This window comes from Chiloscyllium punctatum, chromosome 11 (genome assembly GCF_047496795.1).
Source record: "Chiloscyllium punctatum isolate Juve2018m chromosome 11, sChiPun1.3, whole genome shotgun sequence".
Classification (NCBI taxonomy): domain Eukaryota; kingdom Metazoa; phylum Chordata; class Chondrichthyes; order Orectolobiformes; family Hemiscylliidae; genus Chiloscyllium; species Chiloscyllium punctatum.
In genome coordinates, this window is record NC_092749.1 from 115,671,805 (window position 1) to 115,691,921 (window position 20,117).

Sequence of the window (20,117 nt, forward strand, 5' to 3'; positions counted from 1 at the left end):
TTCAGATGTCACTGTTCTCACAGATGTTAACATTAGGACACTCTCATGTCAAAGCAAGGAACAAAGTGTTAGGTGATAATATCTTTCATTTTCCATTCAAAATTCAGCTTAACAAATAACCCAAATTAAGATGAGTATTGACAATGGATGAAAGTTTGCTTGCTGAGCTGGGAGGTTCATTTTCAGGTGTTCCATCACCATATCAGATAAGATCATCAGTTAGCCTCCTGTGATCATCAACGAGCCACAAAAAGACATGGCCCACTTTCACTAGTATCCTTACATACAGATGAGGAAGGACACCACTTCGACTGGGACAACACATTCATCCAAGGACAAGCCAAACAGAGACACGCACGAGAATTCCTAGAAGCATGGCTTTCCAACCGGAACTCTATCAACAAACACATCGACTTGGATCCCATTTACCTCTCTCCGAGGAAAAGAACAGCAAATGACATTTCTACAGGAAATGGCATCACCAACTCAAGGAATCCTAAACACATGAATAGAAAGCAGGTCACGAACACCAGTGCTTCACAGGAGACTCACTGAAGAGGTTACCTAGTATGGTGACGAAATGTCTTAAAATGAACCTTCCAGCCCAGTGAGCAAACTTACATCCAGAACCTCAACCCGAGCTAAAAATCTTCTCAAAACTCACTATTATTGATAATGTCTGTTTTATCTTTCAATTAAACGTGCTTTCTGAAGCTTTAGAATTATAAAACTTTGATATATGCAATCATCATAGTTCTGACTCCATGTAACAATACCCTCTCTGTTTGAAGAAAACGAACATTTACCTGAATAAAACTTTTGAAATGCACTCAACTTTTCATAAAAGTATTTTGACAAATAACTGTATAGATTTCCTATGGACAAAGTCTGCTTCTATTGAGACCTATGCTAAGAAGGACAATGAATAAGCAAGTGGTGCCCATAACCCAATCTGCTTCAATCTGATTCCCATGGGGAACATGGGAAGCTGTAGCTGAAGTTCAGCCATGACTTTGCTGAATGGGGAAGCAAGCTCAAAGACCCAAACAGCCTACTCTTGCTCCTAATTCTCATCTAATGTACATCAGTCCCCATTTTTGTTTATTTACTTTAAAAGTAAAATGATACAGGACTGAAAAAAAAACACAAATAAAGTGCGAGACTGTCCTTATTAATAGGTAATGCAAATATTTCTAAAACTCAAGTTCAGGAAAAAAAATCATTACTTAGAAAACTCTGAGAAAATGGTTTATAAAACCTAGTCAGTACAGTGTTCTTTTTACTGCAATTAAGTATCTGTATTGCCTTTGGGTTCCTATGTAAGTAAATTGCTAATATATTATTTTATACAATACAGCAAAAACATTTAAGACATAAACACAGTACCAACGTTAATACAAGTTAGACTCCTGCCAATTACGTCAGAAAATATTCCAAAATGAAAGGTTAGTGGGAAATGTTGCTTTACAGACAGGTTTAATTCCCAGATCAGCAAAAATTCTTAATATAAAAGAACTCTCCCTTCCTTCCCTGCCAATAAAATTGCTGCCGCTAAATGTCTACCAGGAACAAGTTAAAGCTCCTTAAACCATAAAACACTATAAAATAACAATACATTTCAAATACTTGGCTACATCAACTTTAATGCAGCACGGTGGCTCAGTGGCTCTTAGCACTGCCGCTCTTAGCGCCAGGGACTTGGGTTAGATTCCAGCCTCAAGTGACAATCTGTGTGGAGTTTGTACATTCGCCCCATGTCTGAGGGGGTTTCCTCCAGGTGCTCCGGTTTCCTCCCACAGTCCAAAGATGTGCAGGTTAAGTGAACTGGCCATGCTAAATTGCCCATAGTGTTCAGGGATCTGTCGATTAGCGGCATTAGTCAGGGATAAATATAGATGATAGGGTAGGAGAATGGGTCTGGGTGGGTTACTCTTCGGAGGGTCAGTGTGGACTTATTGGGCATAAGTGTCTATTTCCACACTGTTGGGATTCTAATTCTAAAAGAAACATTGATCATCTTGCAATTTGACGTAACTCAAAGTATTTACAGTGAATATTAAGAATTACAATTGTGTACTAAATGTTATTAATTTATTGCTGTTTGCCCTACTTTTACCACCTTGGGGCAGTGGGACTAGCTAAATTACTCCGACATAGAGCCAAAATGAATATGATAGCCAAATGCTCTCCTGTGCAGTAACTATTTTCTGATTTCTAGTGCGTCTTACAGGTAGGACGATGGGTGAAAGATTAAAAATGCTTATAATAACTCTCTTGTTTTAATTCCAATTACTAATTCAGTGTAAATTACAGCCAAAATTGTAGCTGCATTTTTCTTAAGGTCCCACTAAAAGTAATTTTGCATATTGCTGAATTCAAAATTGATTATGTACCAGGGCAATAGGGCAATTTTAAAATGTAATCTTCTTCAAATCAAAGTTTTTCCAAATGATTTGGATGTGAACATAGGAAGTACAGTTAGTAAATTTGCAGATGACACCAAAATTGGAGGTGTAGCGGACAGCGAACAAGGTTACCTCAGATTACAACAGGATCTTGATCAGATGGGCCAATGGGCTGAGGAGTGGCAGATGAAGTTTAATTTAGATAAATGTGAAGTGCTGCATTTTGGAAAAGCAAATCAGAGCAGGACTTGTACACTTGATAGTAAGGTCCTGGGAAGTGTTGCTGAACAAAGGGACCTTGCAGTGCAGGTTCTTAGCTCCTTGAAAGTGGAGTCGCAGGTCGATAGGATAGCGAAGGCAGCATTTGGTATGTTTTCCTTTATTGGTCAGAGCATTGAGTATAGGAGTTGGGAGGTCATGTTGTGACTGTACAGGACATTGGTTAGGCCACTTTTGGATTATTACATACAGTTCTGGTCTCCCTCCTATCGGAAGGATGTTGTGAAACTTGAAAGGGTTCAGAAAAGATTTACAAGAATGTTGCCAGGTCTGGAGGATTTGAGCTTTAGAGGCTTAATAGGCTGGGGATGTATTCCCAAAAGCATCAGAGGCTGAGGGGTGACCTTATGAAGGTTTATAAAATCATGAGGGGCATGAATAGGGTAAATAAACAAAGTCTTTTCACTGAGGTGGGGAGGTCCAGAACTAGAGGGCATAAGTTTAGGATGAGAGGGTAAAAATTTAAAAGGGACCTAAAAGGGGCAACTTTTTCACACAGAGCTGCCAGAGGAAATAGTGGAGGCTGGTACAATTACAACATTTAAAAGGCAGCTGGATGGGTATAGGAAAGGTTTACAGGGAAATGGTCCAAGTGCTGGCAAATGGGACTAGATTAGGTTAGGATATCTGGTGGGCATGGACAATAGACAATAGACAATAGACAATAGATGCAGGAGTAGGCCATTCTGCCCTTCGAGCCTGCACCGCCATTCAATATGATCATGGCTGATCATTCCTAATTAGTATCCTGTTCCAGCCTTATCTCCATACCCCTTGACTCCACTATCTTTAAGAGCTCTATGCAATTCTTTCTTAAAAGAATCCAGAGACTGGGCCTCCACTGCCCTCTGGGGCAGAGCATTCCACACAGCCACCACTCTCTGTGTGAAGTAGTTTCTCCTCATCTCTGTCCTAAATGGTCTACCCCGTATTTTTAAGTTGTGTCCTCTGGTTCGGCACTCCCCCATCAACGGAAATATGTTCCCTCCTGCCAGAGTGTCCAGTCCTTTCATAAGCCTATACGTTTCAATCAGATCCCCTCTCAGTCTTCTAAACTCAAGGGTATACAAGCCCAGTCGCTTCAGTCTTTCCGTGTAAGGCAATCCTGCCATTCCAGGAATTGACCTCGTGAACCTACGCTGCACTCCCTCAATAGCCAGAATGTCTTTCCTCAAATTTGGAGACCAGAACTGTACACAGTACTCCAGGTGTGGTCTCACCAGGGCCCTGTACAGCTGCAGAAGCACCTCTTTGCTTCTATACTCAATCCCTCTTGTTATGAAGGCCAGCATGCTATTAGCCTTCTTCACGACCTGCTGTACCTGCATGCTTGCCTTCATTGACTGGTGGACAAGAACACCCAGATCTCTCTGAACAGCCCCTTTACCTAATTTGATACCATTGAGGTAGTAATCTGCCTTCCTGTTCTTGCCACCAAAGTGGATAACCAGACATTTATCCACATTAAACTGCATCTGCCATGCATCTGCCCACTCACCTAACTTGTCCAGGTCACCCTGTAATCCCCTAACATCCTCATCACATTTCACCCTACCACCTAGCTTTGTGTCATCAGCAAATTTGCTAATGTTATTGCTGATACCATCTTCTATATCATTTACATAGATTGTAAAAAGCTGCGGTCCCAGCACGGATCCCTGCGGTACCCCACTGGTCACTGCCTGCCATTTCGAAATGGAGCCGTTAATCACTACCCTTTGTTTCCTGTTAGCCAACAAATTGGACTGAAGTGTCTGTTTCTGTGCTGCACATCTCTATGACTGTGTTTTTAATTACTTTGTGGAATGCAATTTTTAATGCACTTCTTTAATTGCTTGAGAAGTTGGTGAGCTACCTTTTTGAACCACTGCAGTCCATCTGGTATATTCTTCGTTTATGTACAAAGTTTGAACAGTGGTGTTTGGGAGGAAGTTCAAAGATTTTGATCCAGCGACAGTGAAGAATAGAGGTATAGTGTGGAACTTTCCCATGCCTTGAGTGATGTTGGTAACGGCAAAAAATGGAAAATACAGTGAGAATGAAAATGTCTGATTCTAAATCTCAGGGGAAAAAAATCTAATTTTCCCTTTAACATTTCAACAGTGAATTCAGAATCTCACTTGGAAAGAAGGTCATTGCTGTTTACAAGTATTTGTATCTCATTAATACCTAACCTCATTTTTTATAAACAGCTTGCAATTCCATTTTCTCTCCTGAGGAATTAGACAGTGACATTTCCAACTTGGATGTAAGAGTGGTTACCTGGTAGATGCAGCTCACCGCTTGCTTGTCCAAGCCTCCATTCCAATGCCCCTTCACCAATATGACATTGGCTGTGGAGCATTTAATGTCCTCCTCCACCCTTCAACCAGTGAAGTTGATATCATCAAACCATCAGGTTCATCACTGATGATCTTGGAAGAACTCTGAATACACTTCAGGCCTTCACTTTGGAACTCAGGGACACCTTTGGCTTGCTTGCTCCTGGACAGAATTTCTCTGTACTTATTCACTAAAATTCCTCAAATTTTAACAGCTCCATCAATCACCCATTAACTTTCTCTATTCCAAGAAGATCAACACCAACTTCTCCAGTCTCCATTTAACTTAAGTCTTTCATTTTTATACCATTCTAATAAGTCTCTCTGCACCCTCTCAAGATCCTTACCAAAATGGGATGCCCTGAATTTGCCAAAAAATCTCCTGCTGTGATATAACTTTGGCAGCAATTTCTTGCTTTTCATTATTTATAAAGCTAAGGAACCCTTTTGCTTTAACAGCCTTCACAAAGTGGACAGCCATCTACAAAGCTTTGCATACATACAATTTCAAGTCCCCCTATTCCTGCAGCTTGTAAATTGTACCAGTTTGTATTCCCTCTACTCGTTCTACGTATGAAATTCACTTCTCTGGCATAAACTTTGTTTGCCATCTGTCTTTCCCTTTCACTATGTTATTATCCTTATTGTTAACTATAGTGGAGCTTCATGTCATCTGCAAACTTTGAACCTGTGGTATACTTCCAAGTTCAGCCATGAATGCACATCAAGAAACAGCAGTGGCTCTAATGACTACCGCTGGGGAATACTTCCTCCTATTCTAAATATTAGAATAAAACAAATGTTACATTTTGGTTTTAACTAGAAGTTGTCAAAGTCAAACATTTAATTGCAGACAGCTTTGATTTGGAACATAAAACATACAGCGCAGTACAGGCCCTTTGGCCCTCGATGTTGTGCCAACCTGTGGAACCAATCTGAAGCCCATCTAACCTACACTATTCAATTCTCGTCCATATGCTCATCCAATGACCACTTTAATGTCTATTACTGTTAAACAAACAATAAATAAGAATAAATTATCAAGTGGAACAATACAGTCCTGGATAGCACTTTTGTCCCTGCTTTTATACAGAGCAGTTATCTGATTTTACTTTCTTATTCATTAAGCCATAGGTTGATGTAAACGATAAACGTGCTAAGACAACCAAATTACTTTTAATAACCTATGAATTGATCAGAGAACTTCAAAGCATATTGTTTTTGAAAATAACTTTTTAAGACCTGCTAAAAAAATCTGAAGACTTATGAAAATGTAAAATATTATAACTTTTCCCAAATATCCAAGTACTTAGGTTTTGTTTCTACAATAAATGTAGCAATTAAATCCCAGAACCAGTAATTACTGCCCAGAATTTCAAAGACAACTGTTTGTTCAACTAGCCCTGACCAAAAAAATCGGAGAACCATTACCATGCTGTTTTCTGACTGATTTGTTTAGTCTCAAAGTACTAATGTCTCTTCCCAATATTTCCAGGACTTACTGTCGTCACTGCTTCTCAGTTCCAGGACTTATTACTACCACTTTGGCATCAATTGCCCTAGTCCTCACTTCCAGCTGCATTTCTGCACAAACTTTTAACTATAAGTAGTCTACCAGTAATGAAGTGAGAGTCAGAAGGCAAACAATCGTTGAGAAGGAGTAAGAATGTAAACTGGCTAAAATACTCAAACATTAACAGATTAGCAGTAATCACTAAAGACATCCCAGAACATTTTCCTTCACCTCACATAAAGCGGGCTCAATACCTGCCCAACTATTTCACTAATTATTGAAAAAATAATGGAACTATTGGAATCATTTGGTTTACATACAACGACTTAGTAACTGCCAGCACACACAGAAGAGATTCCTGACTTAAAGATGTACAGCATGGAAACAGACCCTTCGGTCCAACCCATCCATGCCAACCAGATATCCCAACTCAATCTAGTCCCACCTGCCAGCACCCGGCCCATATCCTTCCAAACTCTTCCTATTCATATACCCATCCAAATGCCTCTTAAACGTTGCAATTGTACAAGCCTCCACGACTTCCTCTGGCAGATCAGTCCATACCCTTACCACCCCCTGCGTGAAAAAGTTGCTCCTTAGGTCTCCTTTATACCTTTCCCCTCTCATCCTAAACCCATGCCCTCTAGTTCTGGACTTCCCGACCCCAGGGAAAAGACTTTGTCTATTTATCCTATCCATGCCCCTCATAATTTTGTAAATCTCTATAAGGTCACCCCTCAGCCTCCAACGCTCCAGAGAAAACAGCCCCAGCCTGTTCAGCCTCTCCCTATAGCTCAAACCCTCCAATCCTGACAACATTCTTGTAAATCCTTTCTGAACCCTTTCAAGTTTCACAATATCTTTCCAATAGGAAGGAGACCAGAATTACTTGCTTATTCCAACAGTGGCCTAACCAATGTCCTGTAGAGCCGTAACATGACCTCCAAACTCCTGTACTCAATACTCTGACCAATAAACAAAAGCATACCAAATGCCTCCTTCACTATCCTATCTACCTGTGACTCCACTTTCAAGGAGCTATGAACCTGTACTCCAAGGTCTCTTCATTCAGCTACACTCCCTAGGACCTTGCCATTAAGTGTATAAGTCCTGCTCTGATTTGCTTTCCCAAAATGCAGCACCTTGCATTTATCTGAATTAAACTCTACCTGCCACTTCTCAGCCCATTGGCCCATCTGGTCCAGATCCTTTTGTAATCTGAGGTAACCCTCTTCGCTGTCCACTACACCTCCAATTTTGGTGTCATCTGCAAACTTACTAACCGTACCTCTTATGCCCATGTCCAAATCATTTATGTAAATGACAAAAAGTAGAGGACACAGCACTGACCCTTGTGGCTCTCCATTGGTCACAGCTCCCCAGTCTGAAAAACAACCCTCCACCACCATCATCTGTCTTCTACCTTTGAGCCAGTTCTGTATCTTAACGACTAGGTTTTTTTTGAAAGGTATATCCCAGTGCAATGTGAAATGCTACAATGATATATCCAGAAAATATTTTACAAAATTCTAAACCCAAGGCAGTTTCAGAAACCTGGCTGCAGGGTGATCTGGATTGGGACCTGAATTTTGAAGGATACAGAACAACCTGCATAAGGGTTATATTAGACCTGCCATTGTGCAATGAAATAGAATAATTATCTCAGTGAAAACATTCCTAGGTAGCAGTGACCATAACTGAATCTTATTTGACGAAGAGAGGAGTGCATCTGACAGTACTTTCTAAATGAAGGCGATTATGAGGATCTGAAAGCAGAGGTGGATGAAGTGAATTGGGAAATTAGTTTAAAGAATAGATCAACAGAGGGGCAGCACTAAGCATTTAGTAGGATCGCCAGAACATTCTGTAATTTATTTATTCTGTGCAAGAAAAATTCCAAGAGGCAGACCCACAATTCATGGCTAACCATAAATGTTAAGGATAATATCAAACATGTACAAAAAGCAAAATTATACAGACAGGTATAAGGTCAAAAGATTAGACAGAAATTTTAAAAAGCTGAGAATAATCAAAGCCCGAAATATAAAAAATAGGTATGAGATTTTCTATAAATATTTGAAAAAGAAAAGTTAACAAAATGAGCATTGGTCCTATAAAAAATGACTCTGAAGAATTAATGACAGAAAATAAGGAAATTGCAAACAAATTGAACAAGTACTTTGCATCGGTCTTCACAATAAAGAACACAAGTAACATTTCAGAAGCAACAGTAAATCAGGCAACGGAACAAAGGGACGAACTCAGGAAAATACAACCACCAGAGAAGTGTAACTGAGTAAGCCATTGGGGTTGTGGATTGAGAAGTGTCCAGGCCCTGATGGACGTCAGCCTAGTTCAAAGAAATTGCTGGGGAGACAGTTTTTAATTTTCCACAACTCCCTTGATTTGGAGATGGTCACAATAGATCGGAAGATACCAAAAGTAACTTCTTCCATCAGAACAAGAGGAAGAAAACAGGAAAGAAAATGTCAGGTATCTTAATAAAAGCAAATTACTGCGGATGCTGGAATCTGAAACCAAAAGAGAAAATGCTGGAAAATCTCAGCAGGTCTGGCAGCATCTGTAAGGAGAGAAAAGAGCTGACGTTTTGAGTCAAACTGACCCTTTGTCAAAGCTTTTTTTAGCCTAGTATAATTACCTCCCTATTTCTCCCTTTTTTTTAGCTTTTAGAAAGGGTCAGTTAGACTCGAAACGTCAGCCAGGTATCTTAATATTGATCACAGAGAAAATACTAACAACTATTCAAGAAGTTGTAATCAGGGGCTTAGAAAATTTCAAGATAATCAGATAGACTCAACATGGTTTTGTGAAAGGACAGTCACATTTGACCAATGCATTTGGAGTTTTTGAGATAACACATGCTATGAATAAAGGGGAGTTGGCGAATGTGCTGTACTTAGATTTCCAGAAGGCATTTGATAAAGTGCCACACCAAAGGCTATTGAGGAAATAAAATCTCACGGTGTAGGGAGTCACATATTGACCTGGATAGAAGACTGAATATTTGATAGGAGGCAGAGAGCGGGCCTTAATGAATTTTTTTCCAAGTTGATAAGGCAATGATTGTTGTACCACATGGATCAGTGCTAGGATCTCAACCATACACAATTTATATAAATCGCTTGAATGAAAGGACAGAGATATGGTTGCCAAATCTGCCATGACACAAAACTAGATAGCAAAGTAAGTTGTGCAGAAGACACAAGGAACGTACAAAAATATATAAAAAGATTAAATGAACGGGCAAAGATGTAACAAATGGTGTACAATGTGGAAAAATGTAAAACTGTCAATTTTGACAAAAAAAAATTCTTTAAATGGTGAGAGATTGCAAAACTGAGATGCAGAGGAATCTGGGCATTCTAGTGCATGAATCATATAAGGGTAGTATGCAGGTACATCAAGCAACTGGGGAATTCCACAGAATGTAATCAGAGTCCGAGAGTTATACAGCACAGAAACAGCCCCTTCAGTCCAACTTGTCCACGACGACCAGATATCCTAAACTGATCTAGTCCTATTTAGCCCATATCCCTTTAAAGCCTTTCTATTCATATACCCATCCAGTTGCCTTTTAAACGTAATTGCACCCGCCGCCACCATTTCCTACGGTAGTTCATTCCATACACACCATTCTCTGGGTGAAAAAGTTGCCCCTTCGGTCCTATTCAAATGTTTCCCCTCTGTCTTTAAACTTATGCCTTCTAGTTTTGGACTCCACCACCCTGGGAAACAATCTTGTCTACTTGCCCTATCCATGGCCCTCATGATTTCATAAACCTCTATAAGGTCACCCCTCAGCCTCTGACACTCCAGGGAAAATCTGGAGGCCTATCTGGCCTCTTCCTATAGCTCAAACCCTCCAACCCTGGCAACATCCTTACACATCTCTTCAGAACCTTCTCAAGTTTCGAAACATCCTTCCTATAGCAGGGAGACCAGAATTGAATGCAGTATTCAAAAAATGACCTAATCAATGCCCTGTACAGCTGCAACCTGACCTCTCAGCTCCTATCGCAATGCACTGACCAACAAAGGCAAGCATGCCAAACGCCTTCTTCACTTCTTGTCTACCTGCAATTTCGTGTTCAAGCAACTATGCACCTACACCCGGGTCCCTTTGCTTGGCAACACTTCCAGGGTCCTATTAACTGTATAAGTCCTTTCTTGGTTTGCCTTACCAAAATGCAACACTTCATATATATCTAAATTAAACACCATCTGCCACTCCTCTGCCCATTGGCTCATCTGATCAAAGTCACATTGTACTCTTGAGATAACCTTCTTCACTGTCCACTACACCACCAATTTTGGTGTCATCTGCAAACTTACTAACCATATTCTTATATTCATACCCAAATCACTTATACAAATGATAAAAAGCAGTGGACCCAGCACTGATCCTTGCGGCACACTGCTGGTCATAGGCCTCCAGTCCAAAAACCAACCGTCTACCATCATCCTCTGTCTCCTATCTTCAAGCCAATTTTGTATCTAATTGGCTAGCTCCCCCTGGATTCCATGTGATCTAATCTTACTAACCAGTCCACCATGTCGAACCTTGTCAAACACCTTTAAGTCCATATAGACAAAATCTACCATGCTGCTTTCATCAATCTTCTTTGGCACCTCTTCAAAAAACTCAATCAAGTTAGTGAGATGTGATTTCCCATGCACAAAGCCATGTTGACTATCCCTAATCAGTCACAGTCATATAGCACAGAAACAGACCCTTCCTTGCTTTTCCAAATGTACGTAAATCCTGTTCCTCAGAATCCTATCCAACAACTTACCCACCACTGATGCAGACTCAGTGCTAAGAATTACTGCCTAGAAATTACAGGGCATCAGCCCAAATTTTTAAAATGTCTCTGGCCACAGGCCAGAGCACTGCAGGATAGCTAATGTGGTTCTACTTCACAGAAACAGGGAACTATAGGCCAGTGATTCTAACATTAGTAGTAGGAAAACTATTGGAGAAAGTATCAAAGGTAAAAATTAATCTCCATTTAGAAAAGCAAGGTTTGATCAGGGATAATTAGTATGGCTTTGTCAGAGAAAGGTAATGATGAATAAATCTGGTGGAATTTTGCAAGATGACGACCACGTGTTTGGATGTTTAGTGTCTTAAAGCCATACAGCATGGAAACAGACCCTTCAGTCCAACCAATCCACGTCAACCATAATCCCAAACTAAACAAGGCCCATCTATAGAACATAGAACATAGAAAAATACAGCGCAGTACAGGCCCTTCGGCCCTCAATGTTGCGCCGACTGAAGCCTACCTAACCTACACTAGCCCAAGAATCTCCATATGCTTATCCAATGCCCGCTTGAATGACCATAAAGAGGGAGAGTCCACCACTGATACTGGCAGGGCATTCCATGAACTCACAACCCGCTGAGTAAAGAATCTACCCCTAACATCTGTCCTATAACAACCTCCCCTTAATTTAAAGCTGTGTCCCCTAGTAACAGCTGACTCCATACACGGAAAAAGGTTCTCACTGTCAACCCTACCTAAACCCCTAATCATCTTGTACACCTCTATCAAATCTCCCCTAAACCTTCTTTTCTCCAATGAGAACAGCCCCAAGTGCCTCAGCCTTTCCTCATACGATCTTCCTACCATACCAGGCAACATCCTGGTAAACCTCCTCTGCACCTGTTCAAGTGCCTCCACATCCTTCCTATAGAATGGCGACCAGAACTGTACACAATTCTCCAGATAAGGCTGCACCAGAGTCTTATACAACTGCAACATGACCTCAGGACTCCGGAACTCAATTCCTCTACCAATAAAGCCCAGTACACCATATGGTGAAGGGTGGAAGGTATAGGGGAGATGTCAGGGGTGGGTTCTTTACCCAGAGAGTGGTGGGGGCATGGAATGCGCTGCCCGTGGGAGTGGTAGAGTCAGAATCATTGGCGACCTTTAAGCGGCATTTGGATAGGTACATGGATGGGTGCTTAATCTAGGATAGAAGTTCGGCACAATATCGTGGGCCGAAGGGCCTGTTCTGTGCTGTATTGTTCTATGTTCTATGTTCTATGCCTTCTTCACAGCACTATTTACCTGGGTGGCAACTTTCAGAGATCTGTGTACATGGACACCAAGATCCCTCTGCTCATCGACACTACCAAGTAGTCTACCATTAGCCCAGTAATCCATCTTCTTGTTACTCCTACCAAAGTGAATGACTTCACACTTAGTTACATTGAACTCCATTTGCCACCTTTCTGCCCAGCTCTGCAACTTATCTATATCCCGCTGTAACCTGCCACATCCATCTTCGCTGTCCACCACTCCACCGACTTTTGTATCATCCGCAAACTTGCTCACCCAGCCGTCAAGCCCCTGCTCCAGGTCATTTATAAAAATGACACACAGCAATGGCCCCAAAACAGATCCTTTTGGAACACCGCTAGTAACTGCGCTCCAAGATGAACCTTTACCATCAACTACTACCCTCTGTCTCCTTCCAGCCAGCCAATTCCTAATCCAAACCTCTAATGCACCCTCAATGCCATACCTCCGTAATTTTTGCAGTAGCCTACCATGGGGTACCTTATCGAACGCCTTGCTAAAATCCATATACACCACATCTACTATTTTACCCTCGTCCACTTCCTTGGTCACCTTCTCGAAGAACTCAATAAGGTTTGTGAGGCACAACCTGCCCTTCACAAAACCATGCTGACTATCCTTGATCACATTACTCCTATCCAGATGTTCATAAATCTTATCCCTTACAATTCTCTCTAAGACTTTGCCCACAACAGAAGTGAGACTCACTGGCCTATAGTTACTAGGGCTGTCCCTACTCCCCTTCTTGAACAAGGGGACCACATTCGCTATCCTCCAGTCTTCTGGCACTATTCCTGTAGACAACGAGGACATAAAAATCAAGGCCAATGTCTCCGCTATCTCCTCCCTAGCTCCCCAGAGGATCCTAGGATAAATGCCATCAGGCCCAGGGGACTTATCTATTTTCAACCTTTCCAGTATTCCCCAGACCTCTTCCCTACATACCTCAAAGCCATCCATTCTAATCACTTGTGACTCAATATTCACATCAGCAACAATGTCCTGTTCCTGAGTGAATACTGACGAAAAGTATTGATTTAGTGTCTCTCCAATCTCCTCTGCCTCCACGCACAACTTCTCACTACTATCCTTGACTGGACCGATACCTACCCTAGTCATCCTTTTATTCCTGACATACCTATAGAAAGCCTTAGGGTTTTCCCTAATCTTACCAACCAAGGACTTTTCATGTCCCCTTCTCGCTGCTCTTAGCTCTCTCTTTAGATCCTTCCTGGCTACCTTATAACTCTCAATCGCCCCAACTGAACCTTCACGCCTCATCTTTACATAGGCTGCCCTCTTCCCTTTTACAAGGGATTCCAATTCCTTATTAAATCACGGCTCCCTCACAAGACCCTTTCCTCCCTGCCTGACTGGTACATACTTATCAAGGACACCCAATAGCTGCTCCTTGAACAAGCTCCACATATCATTTGTGTCCTTCCCTTGAAGCCTATTTTTCCAATCCACACATCCTAAGTCATGCCTCACGCATCATAATTTCCCTGCCCCCAGCTATAACTCCTGCCCTGCAGTGCACACTTATCCCTCTCCATCACGAGAGTAAAAGTCACCGAGTTGTGGTCACTGTCCCTGAAGTGCTCATCTGCCTACTCTTGGCCCATATCCCTCCAAACATTTCTTATTCATATACTTATCCAAGTGTCTTTTAAACATTGTAAGTGTACCTACATCCACCCCTCCTCTGGAAGTTCATTCCACACATAAACCATTGTGTAAAAATATTGCCCCCCATGTCTTTTTTAAATCTTTCTCCTATCACCTTAAAAATATACCCTCTAGTCTTGAAATCTGTCAAAGAGAAAAGAAATCTGCCATTCAACTCATCTGTATTTGATGCAGTTTATAAGAATTTCAGCAGGGCTTTTGATAAGGTACCAAATACGAAACTAACAGAGATGGTAAAAGCATATGGGATCCAGGATCCAAATGGATGCAAAATTAGTGACAGGAGACAAGAGGGTGGCGGTTGAAGGTTGTTTGTGTGATCGGAGGCCTGCATTCAATGACCTACCAGAGGGAACAGCGCTAGATCCCTTAGTGTTTGTGATATTCAAAAATGATGCAGATGAGACTGTAGGTGGGATAATAAGTGAATTACACAAAGATTGACCAGGCTATTGACAGCGATGAAGGTGGTGTTAGGTCACAGGAGACTATAATTGGACTGGTCCTTTGGGCAGATCAACGCCATTTGGAATTTAATCCTGATAAATGTAGGGTGATGCTCATTGGAAAAAGGAACAAACAAGGGAGTACTCAACGAATGGCAAGACACTAGGTAGCTCACAGCAACAGAGGGATCTTAGGGTACTTGCCCACAGATCCACGAAAGTAGCAGAACAGGTTAATAGGGTAATTAAGAAGGTATATGTGACTTTGCCTTTATCAGCCTTGGCAGAGATCATAAGACCAAAGAGGTCATGTTGGAACTATGCAGAATTTAGGTTAGGCCACAACTGGAGTACTGTGTGCAGTTCAGGTCATCACACTACAGGACAGATGTGACTGCACTGGAGAGAGTGAAAAAGAAATTCACTAGTATTGTCTGGGGTGGAGCATTCCAGCTATAAAGAGAGGTTGGATAAGCTCAGGTTGTTTGCTTTGGAGTAGAGAAGGTTGAGGTGGGAGCTAATAGAGGCGTATAAGATTATGAGGTGCATGGACATGGTGAATTAAAAGCAGCTGTTGTCTTCCACCCCAGCCTCAAATTCACTTGGTCCATCGCTGACACCTCCCTCCCATTTCCATCTCCAGCAACAAACTGCAGACGCACATTTACCACAAACCCGCAGACTCCCATAACAACCTGGACTACACTTCCTCCAACCCAGTACCCTGCAAAAACTCCATCCCATTCGCCCAATTCCTCCACCTCCGCCACATCTGCTCAGATGAGGAGATAGTCCACTCCCATGCATCCCAGATATCCATCTATTTTGAACAACATGCTTTTCCACCCTCTGTCACCCAGATAGCCCTCCACTGCACCACCTTCATTCCCTGGTCCGCTGCTCTAAATCCACCCACCTCTAAATGCAATAAAGACAGAGTCCCCCTTGTCCTCACCTACCACCCCACCAGTCTCTGCATCCAACACATCATCCTTAAACACTTCTGCCAACACAAACTAGACCCCACCACCACGAACATCTTCCCTTCCCCACCCCTCCCCGACTTCCACAGGAATCGTTCACTTCGCCAATCCTTGGTTCGCGCCACTCTCCCTATCAACCCTCCCGAATCCCCAGGTACCTTCCCCTGCAACCGTAAAAGATGCAAAACCTGCTGGCACATCACCCCTCCCACTGCATCCAGGACCCCTTTCAGCCCTTCCAGGTAAGACAGAGGTTCACCTGCCCATTCCTCCAACCTTGTTTACTGTATCTGGTACTCTCGATTTGGACTTCTCCAAATCAAGGAGACCAAATGTAAATTCAGGGCACATTTTGCCAAGCATCTCAGACAGGCCTGCAGAGTATAACCTGACCTCCCAGTCACCACTCATTTTAATTCCCCTTCCCATTCCCCCTCTGACAAGCCCAACCTTGGCCTCCTCCATTGCCACAGCGAATCAGACTGCAAATTGGAGGAACAACACCTCATCTACCACCTGGGCAGCCTACAACCTGCAAGACTCAACATTGAGTTCTCCAATTACAAATAACCTTCCTCCCATCTCCTGACTCCCTTCTAAACCCCTGGCCGTCCCTTCCACTCCACTGATCGACCCTTCTTCCAGCTACAAACCAGATTCATTCCTCCATTGACCAACCAGGTCACATCGTCTACCTATGTTCATTTATCCCTACCTCAACACTCCGCCCCATCCCCAGTGAAAGATCATTTTGTTGAAATAAAAGAGCAAAATATCAAACCAGATTTCAGATTCTGGGGTTTGATTTATTCAGAAGACACATCAGATGAGACTATAGCAGGAATATGAATTTTAAAATGCGAAACTCTGCCTCCAACTCTGGAGATGTTGCATGAAGAACACAGCCTAGCAATGAGATATTTTAATTTTAAACTGACAATGATTTGAATACACAAACTCAAACGAAATTCAGTCAGATTGACAATTGTTTTGAAAAATGGGGGTCACATAAGCCAGAATGATAAAATTTAATTAGGTCTATAAAGGGAACTGGATAAAATCCTCAAATTCAGTATGAATAAGCATAGGGTACTGTAAACTAAAACAAATAGGTGACTAACACCAAAAATTACAAATTCAGTGTGAAGCCAAGAGACCTAAGAGTGCTAGTAGCTGCAAATTAACAAATTTGACTACTGCACAATAACAATCAAAACAGATGTAGGGGGGAAGAGATAGTGGTGAAGCAGTAATTACACTATCATCCAGAAGCCCTGACAAATGCTGTGGGTTCATAGGTTCGAATCTCACCACGACAGGTGGAATCATTCAATTCATCTGGAATATAAAGCCAGTCTCTGCAGTGTCCTTTACAGAGGGAGAACCACAGTGGAAACAGTGCTTTATTTCCCCCTCGAGCTCTATTTTGATTTAGTTCCTTCCTGCTTTTCCTACCTCTCCCTCACTTTTGATGGCTTGCTTTGCTTGTAATGAGTTTTCCATGTACAGTAAATATCTAATTGGCTAAATGGATGAGTTACTGGTGGAGTTTAACAGTTTAAAACAAAACCAAAATCAGGGTGCTTTTGTAGTGAGAAAGCCATTAGGTTGTGTGGAAGAGCACTTAGAGTCATAGAGATGTACAGCAACTCATCCATGATAATCTGGTCACAGGGACGATGACCATTAAATTATTAATAATTATTACTAAAATCTGATCTGGTTATTCAACCTGTTTAGGGATAGAACTCTGCCATCCTTACCTGATCTGGTATACACGTGACTCCAGACCTACAGTATTGAGGGAGCAGGCTACTTAGTTCATGGACAATTAAAGATGGTTAATAAATACTGGCCTTTCCAGTGATAATCACATCCCATGAAAGAATAAACAGTATATATTTAAGTCAGCATTCATCAGGAGATATTCTGAAATTACAGAATGCATTGAAAATCATACAATTGAAAATAATGCATCTAGGTTTAATCTCCAAGACAGGCTTGGAGACATGGAGACTGAAAAACCTCGGAGTATTCGGCCTTTAAAAACTATTACGGAAATTTTATAGAGGCTTCATAAGCTACTAAATCATTTGAACAATAGAGTCTACTGCTCATATTAAAACATGGCATGTGCTCACAACTTCCAACTGATGAAAGAGAACTTATGTCCAGAAACCTTATTGAATTCTTTGAGGATGTGACAAAACATATTGAAGGCAGCAGAGCAGTGGATGTGGTGTACATGGATTTTAGCAAGGCATTTGATAAGGTTCGAGGAGAAAGTAAGGACTGCAGATGCTGGAGATCAGAGCTGAAAATGTGTTGCTGGAAAAGCGCAGCAGGTCAGGCAGCATCCAAGGAACAGGAGAATTGACGTTTTGGCCATAAGCCCTTCTTCAGGTTCCCCATGGTAGGCTCATTCAGAAAGTAAGGAGGTATGGGACACAGGGAAACCTGTCTGTCTGGATACAGAATTGGCTGGCCCACAGAAGACAGAGGGCGGTAGGAGATGGAAAGCATTCAGCCTGGAGCTCGGCGACCAGTGGTGTTTCACAAGGATCGGTTCTAGGACCTCTGCTCTTTGTGATTTTTATAAATGACTTGGATGAGGATGTGGAAGGGTGGGTTTGTAACTTTGCTAATGACACGAAGGTTGGTCAAATTGTAGATACTGTGGAGGGCTATTGTAGGTTGCAACAGGACATTGACAGGATGCAGAACTGGGTTGATAAGTGGCAGATGGAGTTCAAGCTGGAAATGTATGAAGTGATTCACATTGAAAGGTCGAATTTGAAAGCAGAGCACACGGCTAAAGGCAGGATTCTTGGCAGTATGGAGGAACAGAGGGATCTTGGGGTCCATATCCATAGATCTCTCAAAGTTGCCACCCAAGTTAATAGGGTTGTTAAGGAGGCATTTGGTGTGTTGGCTTTCATTAGCAAGGGGACTGAGTTTAAGAGCTGCGAGGGTGAGCCCTGCTTAGACCACACTTGGAATATTGTGTTCAGTTATGATCGCCTCATTATTAGAAAGATGTGGAAGCTTTAGAGAGGGTGCAGAGGAGATTTAACAGGGCATTTCTCATGGGAACGAAGAAGGATTACAGGGGACTTGATAGGGGTGTACAAGATGTTGACAGGCATAGATAGAGTGGATAGCCAGAGACTTTTTCCCATAGCAAAGATGTCTATCACTAGGGGGCATAATTTTAAGGTAATTGGAGGAAGGCTCAGGGGAGATGTCAGAGATAGGTTCTTTACAGAGTGGTGGCTACGTGGAATGCACTGCCAGCAGTCGTAATAGAATCAGATACATTAAGGACATTTAAGTGACTCTTGGATAGGCAAATGGAAGATAGTACAATGAAGGATATGCAGGTTAGTCTGATCTTTGAGTAGGATAAAAGGCCAGCACAACATTGAGGACCGAAGGGCTTGTACTGTGCTGTACTGTTCTATGTTCTCCATATGATTGCAGGCTTGACTTGTTTAAGCTTTGATGGAATAGGGCAAATGGTACATAGGACATTTTATATGAATGAGCTCAGTTCAGCCCAATGGCTCTCATTGACAACTGAATGATGCTGTGATATGACAAAATAGCAACATAAACATAACAATTTCATTTCAGTAGTAGCCTTTAATAAAGAACAAAACATCCCAAGATGTTTCACAGGAAGACTGGAGGGACAGAGAAAGAAAAAGAGGGGCGGGGGAGTAGAGACAGAGAAAGCAGGAAGATGGGAAGAGAGAGAAAATAAAATCATGATCATGATCAGATTAGTCATGATCTTATCAAGTGATAGAGCACACTCAAGGGCCAAATAGCCTCCTCCAGCTCCTAATCTATATATTCATGTGCATGCATGAAACCTAGACATCTCCAAGAGATATTAGTTCCTGCAGCAGTTTTCCTCAAGGCTAAACAATCACCGTCTGGACAGCATAAAGTAATATTTCACATTTTAACTAATACCCCACTACATAAACTTAAATGTGTGGGAAATTTTCCAAAACACTTACTTCATAATCTTCAATTTTACACAAAATTCTTCTCATTCTGTGGATAAAGTGGAATTTGTCTCAAATGTAACAGAGTATTTGGAAGAAAATTAGGATTGGAATTTTAAAACTTTAAACAAGTACCACATGTCACATGTGTTAAACATTAATAAAAGCACAAGACCAAAATCTTAAAATAGGCTGAAAATAAAGATTTCAAAAGCAAGTCAATTTTTTTAACAATGACTTTATCTGGGATAATGATTTTAACTTCAATTTTTAAAAATTTGTCACATTCTAGCTTTTAAGATTTTTCAGTGTTATTGCAAACTAAATTGAACACTGGCAGAGGCACCTAATTCTCAAA

General features: G+C 41.6%; 1 protein-coding gene across 5 annotated transcripts in view; it reads right to left on the reverse strand.

Moving 5' to 3' along the window:
* The window catches only part of ehbp1 (EH domain binding protein 1), a 398,936-nt gene that overhangs the window by 359,040 nt on the left and 19,779 nt on the right, over positions 1–20,117 (reverse strand). The window contains exon 1 of one of the 5 annotated variants that reach the window (XM_072581594.1): positions 4,540–4,618. The exons of the other annotated variants lie outside the window; for them this stretch is intronic. Coding sequence (XP_072437695.1) covers positions 4,540–4,562 — 23 coding nt within the window. The 5' untranslated portion in view covers positions 4,563–4,618. Of the gene's footprint in view, positions 1–4,539; positions 4,619–20,117 lie in introns of those variants that run through there. 5 annotated transcript variants of the gene reach the window in all.